Raw genomic sequence first — 17,058 nt, forward strand, 5'->3', positions numbered from 1 at the left:
TCTTGCAGATCCGATGGGAGAAGAACATCACGCTGGGGGAGCCCCCGGGGTTCCTGCACTCCTGGTGGTGGTAAGTGCCCTTCCCAGCTCGGGGGGGGGGGGCGGGGGGGACACTGTTCCCTGGGCTACAGCCATGGGGTGGGTATGCAGTTCCCCTGATCAGCTGGGCTCTGCGTGGGGGGAGATGGCCTCCTGCCCTCTCCTTCTCAGCGGAGCAGGGTACGGGGGGTTGTTAGAGGAGTGGGGAGGGGGACGGGCTGGTTTTCCCCCCTCCCCCCAGTTCCTGTCCCTGCTGGCTATTCCCTCTGCTGCTGACACTCATCACCTCGAACCCCATAAAGCTGCTGTTCTGCTTTTCCCATCAGCCTGCAGGAGCAACTGGAATTTATTTTCGGTCTCCCCCCATCCTGCTTCCCGGAAACACCCCAGCTCCCCTGGCGCTGGGCCCCACCAAGCCCGTCTCACACATATGGAGACAATTTGGCTGGCCCCAAAAAGGCAGAAAGCACCGTTCCTAGGCAGCCACGGGGCTTCGTCCCATTAGATCTGGGCCTGACCTATTTTTCCGTGGCACCCCTATGTTCTGGGACCAGCGGGATCCTCCCAAGGTCACGCAGCTCAGACAGGAGCACGAAGGAGACCAGGGCCTGATGGACAAACCAGGCAGGATTTTATCTTGTCCTGCACAGCTCCTCTGTTAAAGGGGGGTAGACTTAGGACTCCCGGGAGAGCTCGTGTTCGGGGTTCATCTCTTTCCTCCCCCAGGAGCCTCACTGGGCTGGGTTTGGAGCCCGGTCTGACTCTGGGCTGTTCTGATGGCCCAGGCTGGGGGGCACAGAGCTCCCATCCCCACCCGCTGAGCTGTCCGCGCCCTGTCCTGCCTGTCTGCACCATGACAAAGTAGCCGCCAGATGCCCTGTGCCTGGCTCCACCTTCTGGTGCAGCCCAGCTGCCGGGGGCGTAAACTGTGCCTGGCCCCCGAGGGAGGGGCTGGCTCTGAGCTGCAGAGAGCTCCCCAGCCCCACAGCTCTGTGCTGGGACAGCCCGGCTGCATGGGGCTGGGATGCCTGCTGCAGCCTGGCATGGACTCCTGGGGCTGTGGGGAGTGCTGCCCCAGGGTATGTCTGGCTGGGGGTGCTTATGGGAGGATGCAGGTTGGGGGGGGCGAGGAGGGGCTCCTGCCTCCCCCTCGTGCCCCAGCTGGATGGGTTATTCAGGGTCTTCTCTGTGCAGCCCAGCCAGCTGTCTCTTGCTTCAGAGCCTGCCCCCCCACATCCTCTGCTTGTGACATCACAATAGTCCCCTTGGCAACCAGCCGTGATGTCACAAAGAGAAGGTGAAGAGCCAGGCAGCCTAGGGCACTGGCTGGAGTGCAGGGGGCTGGGGTCTGTTCCTAGCTCCATGTCCTTTGCCCCCAGAGCCACAGGAGAATAGGGCCCAGCTCCTGGAATGGGGTGCAAGTGTTGGGTACCCACAGGAGATGCCTGGGGGGAGACTCGCCTGCCAGCCGGCCCCTGGGAATCTGAGTGTCCCCCTGCGTGTATGCAAGGTGTTGTAATCTCTGCTCCTGTTCCTGGGGGCCCCTGCGGGTGAATGCAGCAGAACCGCTCCCACCCCATGGACAGGCTGGTGAAAGGGCCCCAGAGCTCAGGAGAAAGCTGGGGTGCAGTGAGGCTGCCTGACCCACTGTTGCCTTTGTGCTCAGGGTGTCTGTCCATCCACAGTGCTGTGCCTCCATCCTGGGGGTGTGTCAGAGCCTGCTGAACTCTGGACGCCCCAGCTGTAGCATGTGCATGTGGGGCAGTCCCTGCACTGGGCCAGAGCCCCTGCTCCTGCCGGGGAGGAGGAAGGGGTTTGGGGCTGTTGGGGAGCCGTGATACCCAGGGCAGGGTGTCCCAGAAGCAGCAGGGGGATCCCCTAGCAGCTGGGGTTGTGGTGGGGGGCAGAAGGCGGATGAGGCCATGGCGGATGAGGGCTGTGGGGGTTGCGCCCCTGAGGTCGGGGGTTTATGGCTGGATGGAGCAGCGTCGCCGGTGCCCGGCCTCCTGCAGGGGGCGCTGACGCTGGCCAGGCAAGGGCTCCATTATAGGTTCAGCGCCCTCGGGGCCCGGCCCCGCTGCCCCATCTCCAGGGGCGGCTCTAGGAATCCTGCCGCCCCAAGCAGGGTGGCGCGCTCTGGCGGTCGCCGGTCCCGCGGCTCCGGGGGACCTCTGGCAGACGTGCCTGCGGAGGGTGCGCTGGTCCCGCGGCTCCGGTGGAGCATCCGCTGGCATGACTGCGGGAGGTCCGCCGGAGCCGCCTGCCGCCCGGCCGCCCCAAGCACGTGCTTGGCGCGCTGGGGTCTGGAGCCGCCCTGCCCATCTCCCCTGAGCCCAGCCTGGCCCTGGGGCACCCCTGGAGTGAGCTGAAGTTCAGGGCAGGTCCGGGGGTGTGTGAGAGGAGATGGTGACATCAGAGCACTCAGCCACTCACCACCTGGCTCCCCATAGTATATTTGCATACCATCATCCTATTGGTTGGAAATGCCAGGAGTGGTTGACAGCTATTGGTTTTTAAAGGGGCAGTGCTAGAAATATTCAGGGCAGGGCGAGTCCGCTGCTGTTGGCCCAGTGGCTTCGAGAGACCCGGTGCAGCCCCTGCATGGCACCAGGCTGTGTGGGCCGTAAATAAAACCAGGGCCGAGGGGGGAGAATCGCTGCCAGCTAACGTGGGGTGCAGCCCCCAGCCAGCAGCGGGGCGGAGGAGCGGGTCTCCAAATGGCCAGCTGCAGCCGGCGTGTAACTGGGGCTCCCCGAGCTTAGGCACATTGGCAGGAAGTACCACGGCTGACAGCCTGGCCCACCGGGGAAGGGGTCAGTCTGTGAGTTGTGGTAGCCAGGTTCAGTCCTGGCTCGGCCCCCGACTTCCAGCGTGACCTTGGGCAACCTCTCTGGGCATTGCCTCCCCGGCTGTAGAGTGAGCAGGATAAGCTCTGCCCTGAGCTCGCAGAGACCAGACCCAACCTGCCGATCTAGCTACAGGGCCTAGCAGCAGAGTGCGCCCGTGAGTGCCCCTGCCCCACCTTCTCCCGGGGCCCTGGCAGCTGGGAACCAGGGGGGGTGTTTGCCTGTTGGCCTGATATCTGTGTATTTACCTGTTTCCAATACACTATTAGGCAATGGCTTATAGCAGGCATGGGGGCTGTGGGGGGAGGGGGGCAATTGGGAATAACCCTTGGGCTGCTGGAGTAGCTCCCTGGAAGGCCTCGCTGGTGCGTTATGCCACGGCCAGCGGCCACACCGTGCTGCCTGCAGAGCATGAGCAGCCACAGGCGAGGGGGCTGCAGGCTCCCTTGGGGACTCAGAGATAGCTGAGCCTCTTCCCAAGCCCTGGGCTGCCCAGAAACATGGACACACGCGTCACATCCACCCCGTAGCCCCCTCCTATGTGCTTGTGTCACGGAGTGTGGGGGGAGTCAGGGCCCTGCACCCTCCCACTTCCTGCGATTCACCGGGACTCTCAGCCAGCCAGGAAAACAGAAGGTTTATTAGACGACAGGACACAGTCCCAGGCAGGGCTTGTAGGTACAACCAGGACCCCTCAGCCAGGTCCCTCTGGGGGGCAAGGAGCTTAGACCCCAGACTTGGGTTCCTGCCTCTTCCCAGCCAGCCCAGAACTGAAACCAAAAACCCCTCCAGCCGGCTCTCCCCCTCCCTCTCCCCCTCTCCCTTTGTCCAGGTTCCCGGGCAAAGGTGTCCACTCGCCCCACCCCCCTCCTGGCTCAGGTCACAGGCTCAGGTACCGTCCCTCCCCTAAAGTCACCCCCTGCTCTCCCATCCCCCATGCAGACAGCCCCAGTAAAACTAAACGACATTCCCAGGTCAATCCACCCCGCTCCCTCCTGCGTCACAGTTTGTCAGCCCAGTGTGGGAACGAGCCTGTTTGGGGCAGGGTGGGCGCCAGCAGCAGGGCGGCTCTGGCCAGGCCCTGGCCTCCCTCTCCCCAGGATGCCTCAGCATGATGGAAAGTTCTTGGAATTTCAACTTCAGCTCCAGCTGATGTTCTTAGCAACCGTAACCGGGGAAAACACTCTGCGGTGGAGCCTGTGGGCTGAGCGGGAGCCGGGCCAGCCCCTGGGCCTGGAGCAGCCACTGCATCTGGACTGGGCTGTTCCCAGCACGTTGGGCCAGGTGCAGATGGGCCCTCGCTCCCCCAAGGGCAAGGTTATTCTCCGCTGCGAGTGAGCGGCCATGCACTGCCCTGACCCCGTGGGTCCGACCTGACCCCACGGCCGTGGCTGGCACCAGCGCAGAATGGGCCTCCAGGGGTTCAGATCCGTGGCATGAGGCTGGTGGTGGAGTGAGTTTTGGTGGGTCTTGGCTGAGGGGCTTCAGCAGTGACTTTGTGGCACTAGTTAACCCCTCGTGAGCTGGCACGGTGAGCTGGCTGGCACCAGGGCCCCTCCCCCAGCTCAGACACGGCCTTAGGCCTTATTGTCTACCCTGCAGCTCAGCACAAGGGGCACCGGCAGAGCTGGGGGCTGCAGGCCGGGATCGAGGGGCCCTGGCAGAGCTGGGGGCTGCGGGCCAGGATCGAGGGGCACCGGCAGAGCTGGGGGAGCCCAGGGTTGGGGAACGAGCCTGCGGACCGGGATCGAGGGGCACCGGCAGAGCTGCGGGAGCCCAGGGTTGGGGATCGGGGCTGCAGGCCGGGATCGAGGGGCACCGGCAGAGCTGGGGGCTGCAGGCTCGGATCAAGGGGCACCGGCAGAGCTGGGGGAGCCCAGGGTTGGGGAACGAGGCTGCGGGCCGGGATCGAGGGGCACCGGCAGAGCTGGGGGCTGCAGGCTCGGATCAAGGGGCACCGGCAGAGCTGGGGGAGCCCAGGGTTGGGGAACGAGGCTGCGGGCTGGGATCGAGGGGCACGGGCAGAGCTGGGGGGGGAGGTGTTGCTGAGGGTTGCTGGCTGGGCAGTGGACAGGGCCTGACTGATGCGCTCTCTCCCCACAGCGTGTTCTGGGACCTGTACTGCGCGGCGCCGGACCGCCGGGAGACGTGTGAGCACTCCAGCGAAGCCAAGGCCTTTCATGACTATGTGAGTAACCGCGTCCCCACCGGCAGCCGGTGCAGGGCAGGGCCGGGGCTGTGCGGAGGCTCCTGTGCAGAGGGCTTGGGGCAGGCCAGCCCCACAGAGCTCTTGGCTGGGCTAGGGTGGGGCGGCCTTACTGAGAAGCCCCGGGGGACCCAGCTGTGCCAGAAGAGTTGTGGGGCGGCGGCTGTTACTCCTCGTGCTGTGGGGTGTTGTGTAGCCTGGGGGTGGGGCAGTGTGCCGTGACAGGGTCGGGGGAGGGGGCAGTGTGCCCTCGCACGGCCGTGTCTGCTGGCTGGGCAGGTGCTCGTGAGGAGCCCCCTCCCCTCCCGGCCACACTCGGTGCTCAGGTGTCGTTGCTGGGCCCTTAGCTCTAGGCCTTGTGTTCTCTGACCTGACCCCAGCTGGACGCTGTGTGGGGCCTGGGCAAGATCCCGCCCGGCAGGGCTCTGGAGCAAGGTGCCGAACATCTGGGCTGCAGACTGACCCCTGCTCCAATTCCTCCCGCCTGGAGAAGGGCCCGGCGGGCTGGGTAACAGGGAGCCCTGTCCACATCCCCAGCCCAGCTGGCATCAGGCAGTCCTTGGGGCAGGGAGCTTCCAGCCAGGCCTGACTGCTGCAGCCGCCCCATCACCCTGTGGGGCCTCCCTGGCCTGCAGTGGCTCCTGGCAGCTCATGTGCCCTCTGCCTTCCCTGTGTGATGAGACCCTCCCATGCCCAGCTCCACACGGCCTCGTGTCTGGTTGGCGCCGCGCTCACACCCAGCACTGCACTGACGGAGGGGTGGGGGGGATGTGGCGTGTGCCCCGGAGCTCCCAGGCCAGACCCTGTATTTCCAGGCCAGAAGGACTGTTGTGACCATCTAGTCTGACCCCCTGTGTAACACGGGCAGAGACCTGCCCCCACCATTCCTAGAGCGGAGCTGTCAGGGAAACAGCCTAGGGATGGAAATTTGTTCCAGTTGATAATTACCTTATTCCCTGTCTGAGATAGGGGGAGGGCTGTGACCTGGTGGGGTGGGGGTGCCCAGGTGTCACCCAGTGGGGGCTCTGCTACGGTCACCACGGTGCCCTGCTGGGTAGTTCCTCACATCCACTGTGATCTCTGGCCCCCTGTGGGTGACCATAGACTCCGGGCCATGGGCAGGCGCCATGTCCATCTGGGGAGTGAGCTGCCATGACCCACCGCCTAGGTCCCGCCCCCAAATGGCAGGCATGCGTGCTCTCCTTGCACGCGTGTGTGCGAGCACACTTGCCCGGTCGTGCAGCAGGGTGTAAGTGGTTCAGCACCTGCTGGCTGGGTGGTGCCGAGGAGGAGGTCAAGGCTAAGGGCTGGAGCTTGCAAGGGGCACCTCTCATGGGCAGGAGGAGAGCGAGGGAGCCCTCGGGCAAGCGTCCTGGGCTGGAGAGTGGCTGCTCCCAGGGCAGAAACTTCCTGCAAGCACCCAGCCTGCTGCACTGAGCTGGTCTGACAGGGCTCTGCGCTGCCCATCTCTGTGCATCTGCAGGAGCAGCCTGGGGCAGGGAGCCCCCGCAGAACCCCCTGCCCCATGCCCGGCGCTCCTGGCATAACTGGAGGGCGTGAAGCACTTGGTCTGGATCTGAGCGGGGAATTCTCTGCAGGAGCTGGGCATGGGGCTGGAAGCGGGGACAGGTTTACTGTTAACTAGGCTGTGTCTTTGTGCCGACAGCTTCCTTTCTCCTGTCATTCAGTTTGTGTTTTCAGCTGTATTGTCTCCCTGCTAAACACCCTGTTTGCCAGCCCCAGAGACAGGGCGTGTGATGGGAACGTTTGGACAGGTGGCTCGTGTGTTTTCACTGCGCTCGTGGCTTGTGTGTATGTGTGACAACTTCTGCACAGCCAGGGCTGGAGCCATGTTCCTGGCACCAGCCCCCATGTGCTGCGGCCAGCTCTGGTGCAGGATGGGGCAGTGATTTAACCACATGCCCGGGTGAGAAATGTTAACAGGCTGTTGCCGGGAGACTCACTTCTCAGCCCCCCTCCCTTTGCCGGGGAGGCCGCTAGCCACATGGCCAGACCAGGCCTTCTCCCCACTGCAGGGCTGACCCCCAAGGAGCCAGTTGTGAGGGCGGCTGCATAGCACGGGCACCCATCCGTCAGGGACCCAACTGAGAACCCGCAGACTCGGGTCACACAAGCCATTGACTGTTCCTCAGGTGGCATCACTGAAGGGTGGGGTGAGATTGGACCCAGTGCCCACGAGGGGAAAGCCGCACCCTGGGCCTGGATCCGAGCCGGTGCCCCCTGGAGGGGTAAGGTCCCAGCTCCCATTCCCCACCCCCCTTGCCAGCCGTGGCCGAGCACGCCAGGGGCTGGGGAATCCTCGGCTCCATGCAGCCCCCAGAGCAGGTGCCAGCAGCTGCAGCAGAGAGGCCACGGACGGACGGGCTCGTGCAGTGTGGGCCCGGCAGAGCAGGGCAGCCTCAGGATCCACTGGTGAAGTCTTGTTGGGTGGGGCAGGGCAGCAGGCTGGCGTCTGGGCAGGGAAGGGTTAAGGTTGTGGTGCAGTTGTACGGAGAAGGGGAGATTGGTTAGCAGGGTTTGCCTCACGAAATCAGGGGGGAGCTGGCTGGGTGCCAGGCTGTGTGGGGCGGGGACTGGCCCCTGCACGCGCCCCCATGGCCCCTGGCCATGCTCTGTCTGCAGGGGAGAGCAGCAGGTCTGGAGCTGGGAGAGGGAGGCCCAGCCCTCCTCCCACTGGGACATCTCCAGCCCCAGCCCCTAGCTGGGATTTGGGGGCTGGGCCACATTGGCCAGAAGGTGTCGATGTCCAGACTGGATGGGACCCAGGTGTCCTGGCTCCCTGCACTCCCTGTGGGAGGTCAGGGTGGGGCGGGGCGGGGGGTGCACCCCACTCGATGCTCACCACCCTCCTGGGGCGAGGGGCAGGCACCAGGGTTCGCTAGGACCCAGCGGGCTGGCAGAGCTCTGCTCCCCTCCAGGCGGCTCGGGTTACACCAGGGAGGGGGAGCCTGGTGCAGCTGGAGCCAGGCCCAGGCCGCCCATTACCAGCTGCAGCCCAGAGCCCACGAGGTGTCAGTAACAGAGAGCAGGGGGCACAGCTGGGCGTGTTTAGGTGCAGACCCTAAAGGGAGGAGGAGGGGGCTGCATGGGGCCGGCCAGGGAGCGGGGGCCTCCTGCCAATCTCCGTGGGTACTTGTGGGATGAAACGCTGGAAAGGGGGTGAGCTCGCTTGTCTGCACGGCACCCGGCTGCAGCTCGTGGGTCTGTGCATGATCCAGTCCCACTCCATGCACACAGCCTGGACTCTGCCTCTCAACCCCGACCCGCAGCCCCCTGTTATCCCAGCCCCTGCTCCCCTCAGCCCTGCCGGTGTTCCTCTAGCCTGACCTGCAGCCCCCTGCTCTACCAGCCTGGACTCTCCCCGCCTCCAGCCCTACTGACACTGCCCCTCAACCCCCACCCACAGCCCCCTGCTAACCCATCCCGGGCTCCCTGCCTTCTCCCCCCCCGCGCCCCCCCCGCTCCCCACTGTGCTCATGCTGCGCTTCAACCCCGACCCGCAGCCCCCTGCTCTTCCAGCCCAGACTCCCCCCTCTAGCTCTGCTGATGTGACCGCAGCCCCCTGCTATCCCAGCTGGGGCTCCCCCTACACTGCTGTGCTGGTGCCCCAGTCCTGCTCTCAGCCTGCAGTAAGGCAGGCCCCATGCATGGTGCTTGGCACCTGGCTGGCAGCGGTGCATAAGGCCAGAGCAGTGCCCTTCATTCCTGAGCGGGCAGGGTGCTGGAAGGGCAGAGACTGGGCTGGGAGGGGGGTGGGGGCAGAGTGACGGGGGAGCTGATGGTCTCCCCTTTGGGCTGGCTGAGGGCCTTTGTGACTAGCTGGGATGCCCGGGGCACAGTGAGAGTCTCCCTTCGGCAGGGCCTGGGAGCAGCCCCCCCCAGCCCAGCCCCTTCCTAACCAGTCCTAGGCCTCGGGGGGGTGGTCCAGGGCCTCCTGCTTCCCTCCTCTTTGTGCAGAAGCCCCAGTGCCCGCGGTGGCGTGCCTGGCCGAGCACGTGCCTGCTGCCTCGGGCTGTGCAGAGCGAGCAGATGGCAGCTCCCCCTTCCCCGGGCGCCCCTGCAGCTCCGCAGGGTGTGGGCAGGGCGGCGGAGGTTCACAGCGCTGGCCGCGCTCTCGCCCCAGCTGCCCTTGGCTGCCCGGCTGCGGCGTGCAGGGTATTAATATTTCAGGCCCGTGCTGCAGGGAGCAGCGCAGCTCCTGCTGGCGCTCTGTGCACATGAATAATTTTCTGGGAGGGGAGCAGAGCGCCGGGCCGGGCCCCGTGAGAATCAGCCAGCACGCTCCGGAGAGCGCGGGCCGCGCCAGCCCTCAGCTGGTGGGGGGGTGCTTAAAGGGGCAGCAGCTTGTTCCCAGCAGAGGCCTGCAGCCCCACGGGGTGTCTGCCGACTGCCTCCTGCTCTGAGCTCAGCCACAGGTGCTGCTTCCCCCAGAAATCTCCAGGGCCAGGCCTGGCCCACTGTGCTCACACATACACGTCGTGCTCCCAGAGAGAGAGATGCACCCCATACACATGAGCGTGCACAGAGGTGGGGCCGAGCATGTGCACACAGCCCCTGTGAACACATACACACACACACACGGTCACGCAGATACACACCTCACACAGGTGCGCACACCCACTGTGACAGAGACACGTGCCTGTGCCCCAGCATGATCCCAGGCCCCTGGTTGCTCCCCGGTGCCCCCCTCTCTGCCAGCCAAGGCTTCAGGGGTCACTTAAATCCCATTTTCAAGGTTTAATTTGTAACCGGAAAGGCTGCAAGCCGGGCCCCTGGGGCTCAGGAGCCAGTGCCCCCGGGCTGGTGTGTGTCCCCTCGTGTTAAGCAAGGCCTGGCCTGGGCAGGCCATGGATGGCAGACCTGTGTGGAAATTGCTGGGCTGGTGAGCAGGGGGGTGCTCTCCCCGGCAGTGCTGACCCTGGTGCCCTAGAGCAGTGCTGGGGGGGGGGGCGGCTCGGTGCTAGGGAAGGGCGAGATGTCGCCGCCTTTTCTCCTCTTCCCAGAGACCTGGGGCAGCCATGGCCCCTTCTTCACCTTCCTCTGCCACTGCGCACCTTCCAGTGCCCAATGCATGCAGAGCCCCTCCCCCTGCACTGGCAGGAAGTGCTCTGGTGCCTCTAACGAGCAAGGGGGGCAGGGCCTCAGCTTCAGGCCCCACTGTGCCTCCAGCAGCTCCGCTCCCTGGCACTGTGCAGGGATCTGACCCAGAGGGAAGCCCCCCTGCATTTGATGCCAACCCTGCCCTGGCTTGGCAGGGTGAGCAGCAGTGGGGCAGCCACTCAGATCGCCCTGTAGCCCAGCCTGGCTGTGGGGCAGGTGTGGGGTGTGCTCGGGGGACTCGGGTGGATGCCCCGGGAGTGGGGCGCTGGATGGCTCTAGAGCTTGCCTGGGGAAAGGGAGCACCGGGCTCGCTTAGCTTGGCTGTGGGAGGCCGAGCGGCTCGGACATCTGGAGAGAATTAGCCCTGGGAGCAGGAGCCAGGGGCAGCCAGCAAATGGGTTGTCGCTTCTTGGCTGCGCCAGGCTCAGGGCTGGAGTGGCACCAGATTAGCCCCTGTGGGCCCCATTCCCTGCACACAGCTGGACTGGGGCTGGAGGCTGGTCTATACCCCCCTGCCCTGGAGGACCCCACGTCTCGGGCAGCCACAGAGAAAGGCCCTGCTCCAAGCCGGGCCCAGCACAGGCCCCATCCCACCAGCCAGAGACCACCCTGGCTTCCCCTCCATTGCCAGCCCGGCAGGGACCCAGCTCCCATCGCTCAGATGCTGCCGCCTGCCCCTAGGAGTCACTGCAGAGCCTGGGGGAAGGAGCGCTCTGCGGGCTGGTCTCCTGCCCCAGGGTGCTCAGGCAGTGCCGGGGGCCAGGGCTCTGCAGCAGCTCGGGCACTTATCTGCACAGGGCTCCTGGGGAGTTAATCAGTGGCCACAGAGTCAACAGTGCAGCTGCTGCCCCCGGCTGCCTGTGTTTGACCAGTGTGGGGCAGGCCCCCCAGCTGTTTGTCCTGGCACTGGCATTGCTGCTCTGCTGCCAAGCGCTGAACTGTTTGGTGGCGGAGTCAGCAGATCGATCGCTGTGGGCATGTGCCACGCTGTGCCTCGGCCATGGATGGGCCGGGCAGCCCCTCTGGCAGGGCAGGGTCCTGGTGGGATGGGACAGCTCACCCTCTACACTGGATGGGCTGCCCGGGGGGGGCTCCTGGCCCTGCATTGCCCAGGGTTATGGGCCCAGCAAGACAGCAGTGGCCCTGCGGAGGATACCCACTGTGCAGAGTGGGAGGGCAGCTCTGGCCCATCACTGAGGAACTGGACTGTGTGGGGCACCAGGGAGCCAGCTGGTGAAGTGGGCAGGGGCTGTGGGGCACTGGTGCTGGGGGGCTCCAACTGGCTCTGAGTCCAGCCCCGGGCTGCAGCAGGGAGATGTGGTGCTGGGATGGGCAGGGGTAGAACACCCCATGGCACCCTCGGGCCCCCATGCTGGGAGCCTGGTGGCTGCGGCCAGAGGGGAAGGAGGCTGGTGCTGGATGGAGGGCAGTGAGACTGCTGGTGGAGATGAGCCCAGGGGGCACCCGGGTACCTGCTGTGAAGGAGCCCCCTTGACATGGCACAGTGCTCCTGGCATGGCCCCCTTAGCGCGATGTCACCCCTTCACCCCCTCCCGGGCATGGTCCTCCCCTTCCCAGCTCTGCCCCCAGCATGGTGCTCCCTCTTGGCCTGGCCCCCTGGGCAGTGCCCCTCTTCTGCCCAGTGCTCCAGCATGGTGCCCCCCTCCCAGCTGCCCTCCGGCATGGAGCCATCTGTTTGTTTTGCTGGCTCTTTAATTACTCGGGTCTATTTACTGACGCTGCCGTCAGGCTGCTGAGAAGGACACTAATTGCCATGTGCGTAATCCTGTGCCATGCAGCCCCAGCACTGTGGGCACATGCCCTCCAGGCCGGGGTCCCATGCGCTCTGGGGCAGGAGCCCTCCCAGCTCCATGGTGCAGCCTCAGGGCCGGGTCCTGCTTCAGGCCAGCTCTGGGCAAGGGGTGCTGATGGGGGCAGCTGTGGGGTGTGCCAGCACAGGCCCTGCACTGGATCCTGCCCAGGGACTGGCTTTACTCAGGGCCTCTGGTGCCAGGGGGGGCCCTGGCAGCTTAGGAATACTCTGCTGTTGGGCCCTGCCCCCCCCCAGCCTCTTTTGGGGAAAGTCCTGAGTGGAAGGAGACCCCCGGGGAGGCCAGTGTGATCCTAGCCCTCTGCTCGGGGTGTGTGGGTGTGGTGTGTGTGGTGGGGTGGGTGTGTGCATATGTGTTGGTGGAATCAGCCTTTTCTAACCAGCCTACGTGTGGGGGGAGGAGATGAGTTGGGCTCCACTTAGGGACTGACTGAACCAAGGGGCCTCCTGCCTCCCACCCTGCCTGGGCAAACTCTGCAGGGGGAGGGGATGCAGGCTCCCGCTGTCCCGTCCTCCACTTCCCTCCCTGTCTAGGTTGGCTAGAAAATGCTGATTCCCCCCCCCCCCAGTGCTGCGGCTCCCCCTCCTGGCTCTGCCCCCTCAGCACTGGCCCCTTTGTCTCCTCGTGGAGGCGGGAGCCAGGCTGGGCTAGTTCCATTGTCCATGCCAGCCCCTCCCACCCCATAGCCCCATGGAGCTCCTGGCACCCAGGCAGCATCTTGCCCAGGAGCGACAGGACACCCCCAATCCCCATCACCTCTGTGCTCTAAGCCCCCTGCACCTGGCACTACCCAGAGCTGGAGGAGGCTGGCTCTGCCTGGCTTCCCTGGAACGTCGCCCCATAGGGCTTGGGGGCTCTGCTGCTCTGCCCAGCACATGCCCCTGGAGTGCCCCAGCCTGGGTGCCACTCCTGGACGTAACCAGCTCTGGGAAGACACAGACAGGTTCCAGAGAAACCGTCTTCTGGGCAAAGCCACCCCCAGGCCGCCCCTCCCCCGGATCTCCAACCCCCATGCCCCCCTCCGCCAGAATGGCCCACGCCCTGCTCGGTCAGTAGCTGGTGAGGGGAAGGAGAGGTCAGGCCTAGATGCTGGGGGCTGTGTGGGGCTGCAGCCCCCTGCCCTGAAGTTGGTGCCCTGCAGCCAGGCTGTTGCAGCTGCCGCTCACTGGCAGTAGGTCCTAGTGGTTACTGACAGGGATGGGGAGTCATGCCCCTCCCTCCCTGGGTCTGTTCCCAGCTCAGCCCCTGACTCTCTGCGGGGTGTTGGGCAGGGCTGGCTCTGTCTTTCTCCGGCCGCAAGGCTGCCCTCTCTCTAGGACGGTGTCTAGGTTCAGCCCCCCGGGGTCCCTGCCCTTCCCGTCTGGCTGCGGCTTTGCCAAGTGCTGAGTGTTTTATCAGGTGAAGGTGCAGTGGGGGGGGTACTGAAGGGCCCCTAATGTGCTCTCTGCCCCCACCCTCCAGCCCCAGCGAGCAGGGGGGGCTCAGGGCCAGCTCTGTGGTGCAGCTAGGTCCTGCTGTTAGCAAACACCCCCCCCACCCCCCGGCTGTGTGCTCTGTGCAGAACTGATTGCCACGCTGGAGTTAATGAGAATCTGGCGCAGCGACGCTGCTCGGGTCAGACGGCACAGGCAGGCCCCGTTGCCATGGCAGCGCTGCCTTGCATATGTAAAGCGAAAGTGCTTTGGGAGTGGGGAGGCCATTGGGGGGCTGGGAGCCACAGCAGAGGGGTGCATCCATGGGGGGCAGGGGCACAGCCCCACAGGTCGCTGCCCCAGTGCCAACCCCCTGCCCCAGTGGGAGGGTGAGTCAGGACTGGCCCCAGCGCAGCTCACCTGCTGCTGGTGTCGCACCCCCACCGCCTGGCCTCTGCTCGATAGCCAGCGGAGTGGCATGGCTGGCTCTTTCAGCTCCTTGGGCAGCGGAGAGAATTGATGGTATGTGGAGCACACAGCGACCGGCCCCCTGCCGGTACCAGGCTGCCTGGCCAGAGCCCACGTGGGCACCGGGGGAGGCCCCAGAGATCATGGGAGTGGCTCTCTGGCCAGCAGCAGAGCGGCTGAGCTCACCTGGCTGCGGGATCCGGGTCTGACTCTGGAAAGGCTCCCTTGGCACCTTCCCTGGTTCTAGCCCATCTGGTGTTGGAGCAGCAGGGCTGAGAGCCCCCCACTTGTTGGGCTGGGGGAACAGGGCCCCCAGAACTTGCTTCCCAAGCTCCCACCAAGCCTCGGTGGAGGTGCCCTGCCTGGGAATGCGAGGGGAAGGCCCTCCGGGCTGGGCCTGCTGTGCCCACTCTCTTCAGCCCTGTCTGCGGGGGGGGGGGGGGGGTCCGCGACACCCAGGCCTGGTGCTGGGAGCAGTGAGATTTGGTGTCGTGCCACGGGGAGGGTGTGCTGACAGCCCCCCACGTACCATGGGCAGGACCACGTGCGTGCGGCTTAGGACTTGCACACCCTGGGCAGCACCCTGCTGTCTGAGCTGGGGGGGCCCGGGGACCAACTGCCCATCTTGGCCACCAGCCAAACCCTGGGGCTGCCCATCCAACCCTAATGGCGGATGGTTCTCTGCAGCGCGCTGCCCCCTGCTGGTGCTGTGCAGACAGCGGAGAAACTGCCCCGTGACAGCTGGGGCAAAGCCGGGCAGCCCCACCACGGGGAGCGGGCAGCAGCCGCTCTGCTGGACTTGAGTGTCTGGACCGCAGGCGCCAGAGTGGGGGGGGTGTCTGAGTGTGCGTGTGGGGACAGGGCCCTGGCTGGGGAGGGATTGTCTGAGGGGCAGTGAGGGAGGCGCTGTGTTATCTGCCCCCCTCCCCGCTGGGCTGGCATTTGCGGCGTGCGTGACGACCGCCCGTAGTGCTCGCCGCACTCCCCTGCCACCCCACCTTGGCTGGCCGGGCACTGACACCTTCGCTCAGAGCCGGGGAGGGTCCAGTGCTGGGTGGGGTGCCGTGGCCTGCTGGGCAGTGTGGAGGCAGGGGGCAGTACCCTGGGGGCGAGGACACAGGGCATCGGCAGGGGCTGAGCCCCTCCAGGGAGGGGCACTCCAGGACCCTGACAGACACAGCTGGGTCAGGAGTGGAGAGCGCTGTGCTGGCAGCCTGTCCCCTGGAGACTGGGGAGGACATGGGGGTGCTGCATGCTCATACCCCCGGCCCCTCTGCTTTCGTGATCCCTGAACAACGCAGCCCCCTTGGGGGTGGGCATCAGGGAGGTGGGGGAGGATTCTCATGCTAAGGGCACACGCATGTATACACACAAACATGCTCCCCTGCCCCACGTGGCTGTGCCGCTCCCTCCCTGTACATGGTTACGGGCCTCAGTAGCTACTTAAGGTATTTGTGCTTCTTCCCAGGGGGAGATGGAGACAGCAAGTCTCTGCCCCTCTCCCTGCCACAGTGGGTGGTGTCAGAGCAGGGCAGAGGGTGGGGGGGATCCTGCACCCCTGGGGAGCTCACGGGCTGCCTGCAGGCTCCAGGCAGTCCCTCCCCCCACTCTTTATTCTCTGTTAATGCCTGTGTCCCCCTGTAGTGCCCGTCATGGCAGCCTCCTGGCGCCGCTGGCTGCAATGGGCTGGTGCCTGTGCTCCCTGGCCACAGCTCTTCCTGGGAACGCCCCTGGGATCCAGGCCCTGCTACCCTGCACACCCCTCTGGGTGTGGTACCCCCAGCCCCTGGCTATCCCATGGCAGAGCCTGGCACCAGCGCGTGCCAAGTGAAAGAGCCGGTGGGGGGTTGGAGGCAGGCTGGGGGCAGGGCAGGTGTAGGGGGCAGGAGGAGGTGTTGCTGGGACAGTCGGTGCAGAGGGCGGGTGATGGGTCCTTGGGAGCCCCCAGCTGCTGTCTCTCGCACTCCTGTGGCCCCACACTGGGCGTGGCTCGAGGCCCTGGCAGCTTCTCCCCCCACAACTTTGGTGTGCCCCCCCTGCCATGGATTCTCTCCCCTCCCCCACACCACCTCCCATCCTGCCCTTCTCTTGCCTCTCCCAGCACCCCCTCCTTCCCCTCCCCCGCACGCCCCCTCCCCTCTCGTTTCTCTCCCTGTTTTTCGTGACCTTGATGCAGACTCCCCAACCTGTTGCCATAGCAACACCTGCTTTGCATCTCCAGGCCTGGAGCGGGGCTGTGATTGACAGTGCTGGGGGGGGGTCCCCAGCCCCACTCCCCCAGCCCCAGGCAGCCCCTCACCCTCCTTTCTCATCACTGCCTCTGCGGCAGCGCCCGGCCAGCCGGTGTGGGATGGCCCCAGAGCCCATGCCCACTGCCCCATGGAGCTGGGCTGGGTGATGTCCCCAGGAGCTCAGATTGGGGGGGCTGGCCTGACCCCTTCTTCTGGGCTGACCAGAACCAGCCATGTCCCAACTCACCACACCCTGCTCAGGGGGCACGTGGGGCCTGGCGCCGGCATGGAGGGCTCAAGGGGGCTTCCAACCTGTGGTGCCAGGTTCCCTCGGGTGCCTCCTCTGTTGGGGCGCTTGCCCTGCTCTGTCACACACACCCCTGGGCCCTGCCAAGCAGCCAGGACGCTGGGCGCCTGCGTTGCTCCTCCAACTCCTTCCTTGTTCCCGCCCTGAGCGCCCCAGGCCCTGAATCTCCTGGACCCCATGAGTTCTACCGGCAGCTCCTAGCGACCCTGCTGCAGACGCTGCTCCGCTGCACTGACACCTCCAGCTTTAACCCTCTCCGGGCTGACGCCAGGCATCCTCAGGACTCACCGCCCTGATGGGCCTCGTCCCCTGCCCCCACGTGGGCTTTCCCGCTGCCCAGGGCGTGCCCTTGTGTCCTGCCCACCTTGGGCCCTGACAGATGCCAGCTGGGGTCTGTCCAGCTGGCACCCCTCACCCTGCTGCAGGGCCGTGGGCAGCTGTTGGTGGCCAGGGGGATGCTGGCAGGATTGGAACGCCAGGTCCCAGTCTGTACCGTCTGGGGGACGGACTCAAGACCACAGCTGGGAGCAAGCCCCAGCGCCAGCAGCTCTCCCGGCCGTTCTGCTGGCCACAGCTAGCCTCCCCCTCCCTATGAC

At 65.7% G+C, this 17,058-nt stretch overlaps 1 protein-coding gene across 5 annotated transcripts in view; it reads left to right on the top strand.

Moving 5' to 3' along the window:
* SSBP4 (single stranded DNA binding protein 4) overlaps positions 1-17,058 on the top strand; it is a 47,707-nt gene that overhangs the window by 11,124 nt on the left and 19,525 nt on the right. For 4 of the 5 annotated variants that reach the window (XM_039515857.1, XM_039515854.1, XM_039515853.1 and 1 more), the window contains exons 3-4: positions 9-70; positions 4,989-5,073. In XM_039515857.1, coding sequence (XP_039371791.1) covers positions 9-70; positions 4,989-5,073 — 147 coding nt within the window. Of the gene's footprint in view, positions 1-8; positions 71-4,081; positions 4,339-4,988; positions 5,074-17,058 lie in introns of those variants that run through there. The other variant, XM_039515858.1, reaches the window with a different exon arrangement.

The sequence above is a fragment of the Mauremys reevesii genome, linkage group 26 (genome assembly GCF_016161935.1).
Source record: "Mauremys reevesii isolate NIE-2019 linkage group 26, ASM1616193v1, whole genome shotgun sequence".
Classification (NCBI taxonomy): domain Eukaryota; kingdom Metazoa; phylum Chordata; order Testudines; family Geoemydidae; genus Mauremys; species Mauremys reevesii.